This window comes from Geospiza fortis, unplaced genomic scaffold (assembly GCF_000277835.1).
Source record: "Geospiza fortis unplaced genomic scaffold, GeoFor_1.0 scaffold425, whole genome shotgun sequence".
Classification (NCBI taxonomy): Eukaryota; Metazoa; Chordata; class Aves; order Passeriformes; family Thraupidae; genus Geospiza; species Geospiza fortis.
The window spans coordinates 2,765,424-2,767,441 of record NW_005054387.1 but is presented as its reverse complement, the minus strand read 5'-3'; the positions used below and the strand labels follow the sequence as shown (position 1 = coordinate 2,767,441).

At 63.8% G+C, this 2,018-nt stretch overlaps 1 protein-coding gene across 1 annotated transcript in view; it reads left to right on the top strand.

The window, feature by feature from the left end:
* SEZ6 (seizure related 6 homolog) overlaps nt 1-2,018 on the top strand; it is a 9,784-nt gene that overhangs the window by 4,074 nt on the left and 3,692 nt on the right. The window contains exons 2-5 of the mRNA XM_031060628.1: nt 4-333; nt 406-539; nt 1,407-1,599; nt 1,910-2,011. Coding sequence (XP_030916488.1) covers nt 4-333; nt 406-539; nt 1,407-1,599; nt 1,910-2,011 — 759 coding nt within the window. The remainder of the gene's footprint in view (nt 1-3; nt 334-405; nt 540-1,406; nt 1,600-1,909; nt 2,012-2,018) is intronic.

The following is a 2,018-nucleotide window of genomic DNA, read 5'->3' as shown; positions in this document are numbered from 1 at the left end:
CCCCCCCGCCGGCCCCCGGCCCCCCAGAACCCGAGCCCTCCCCCCGCACCCCTGCCCTGCCCCGGCCCGCCTTCCCCACTGACCCGCTGACCACGCCAGCGGGGCGCCCCGGGCCGTGGGGGGAGGCGTGGGGGGCTGTGCCAAGTGCAGAGCCCTCGTGGTCCCCATCTGGGGTGCCAGAGTCAAGCACTGCCTCCCCCAGCCAGGCACCCACCACGCCCAGCACATCCCTGGCACCCCACGCTGGGGCCACTGTGGTGCCTGGGGATGAGGAGGGGACCACCACCACCTCCACCATCACCACCACCACTGTCACCACGCTGCAGGGGCCAGGTGAGCGCCAGGGAGGGAGCCGGGTGGAACTGGGGTGAAGTGAGGCTAAGCTGGGCTTTCTTCTGCCACCAGCTCCCTGCAACCGGACACTGGCGGGTCCCGAGGGCTGGCTGGTGTCACCAGAGCCAGCTGGTGTCCCCTATGATGGCAGCCTGGACTGCACCTACACCATCTCTGTCTACCCTGGCTATGGTGTGGAGCTCAAGGTGAGCTGAGGGTGGGCCAGGGTGGCAGGTGCCCTCAGACAGGAGTGGCGTGTCCCCTACTCTGTGCCACGGCTGGGTGTCTGTGCAGGGTGCAGCAAACACATGGTCTTGCCCCTGTCCTTGTCCCCATTCCTGTGTCCCAAAGCCAAGAGAGCTGGCTCAGGACACTGCCTGCCCTCCTGGCACAGGGGTGTGAGTACATGAGCTGCTGGGATGCCCCAGGATGCTCTGTGCCCACCAGCTGCTGTGCCTGGCACCCCTCACAAAGAAGTGCCGTGAGATTTAATTAACGAGGCCCTAATGGAGAAGGTGTGAGCAGTGCCAGCAGGTGCCATGCTGTGCTGCAGAGCCAGGAACACCCAGCACCCATCTGCCAGGAGCTGACAGCAAACCCTGCTGTGCTGAGGCCGTGCGCTGCTCCCATCAGTGGCACGTGGCCACGTGTCCCCATCTCTGCTGAGGCCACCACAGGGCAGTTCCGTGGCTGGTGGGAAGCTGGTGGTGAGCCAGAGGCAGCAGCACCACCACCAGCCCTGCTCCAGCAGCCCACACTCACCGGTGCTGCTGCTCCTCACCATGCAGCATGGCTTAATTAGCATCATTAATAGCAAATTGCTCCAGAGGGCGAGGCTGGCTGTCTGCAAGGCTGCCAGCGTGGGCCTGGCTGTGCTGTGGTGCTCTGGCAGAGCTGGGCCCTGCTGCTCTTGGCGTGGGCGATGATTTATGGCCCTGCTAACCATGTTTGAAAGGTGCTGCCCTGCACAGACAAGCTCCAGCGGGCTATCGACCGCAGAGAAGCCGCTCAAGGGCCAGCTCCCAGCCAGGTGCTGGGTGATGCTGAGGTGGTGACACTTGTGTCCCCTGCAGGTAGAGAACATCAGCCTGGCAGAAGGGGAGACACTGACGGTGGAGAGCGCGGGAGGGCTGGAGCCCAACCTGCTGGCCAACGAGTCCTTCCTGCTGCGGGGCCAGGTCATACGCAGCCCGGCCAACCTCCTCACCCTCCGCTTCCAGAGCCCCCAGCCCCCCAGCCCTGGCTCCTACCACTTCCACTACCAAGGTATGGGGCTCGGAACCCTCTGTACACTCTGGGAGCTTCCCTGCCAGCGTGGTGCTAATTTGGATTGTGGGGATGCACCAGGAGTTTATCTGAGTTTTAAGCAGGCACTGACTAGGTGAGGAACGCTCATGGACAGCTAATTGGCCTCAGCAGTTATGGATTCGTTGAGCATCATTTTCAGCATCCATAAGCACTCTGTCACCTGAGCCCTGCCACACCCAGGCATTTCCAGGGCTCTGGGGAGGCAGTTTTTGGGTTCTGGGGGGGTCCATTGCTCCTCAACCTTTGTAACAACACCCCCTGCCCCCAGCCTACCTGCTGAGCTGCCCCTTCCCGGCACGGCCGGCTTTCGGGGAGGTCTCGGTGAGCAGCCTGCACCCCGGTGGGGACGCCCGTTTCCGCTGCTCCACGGGATACCA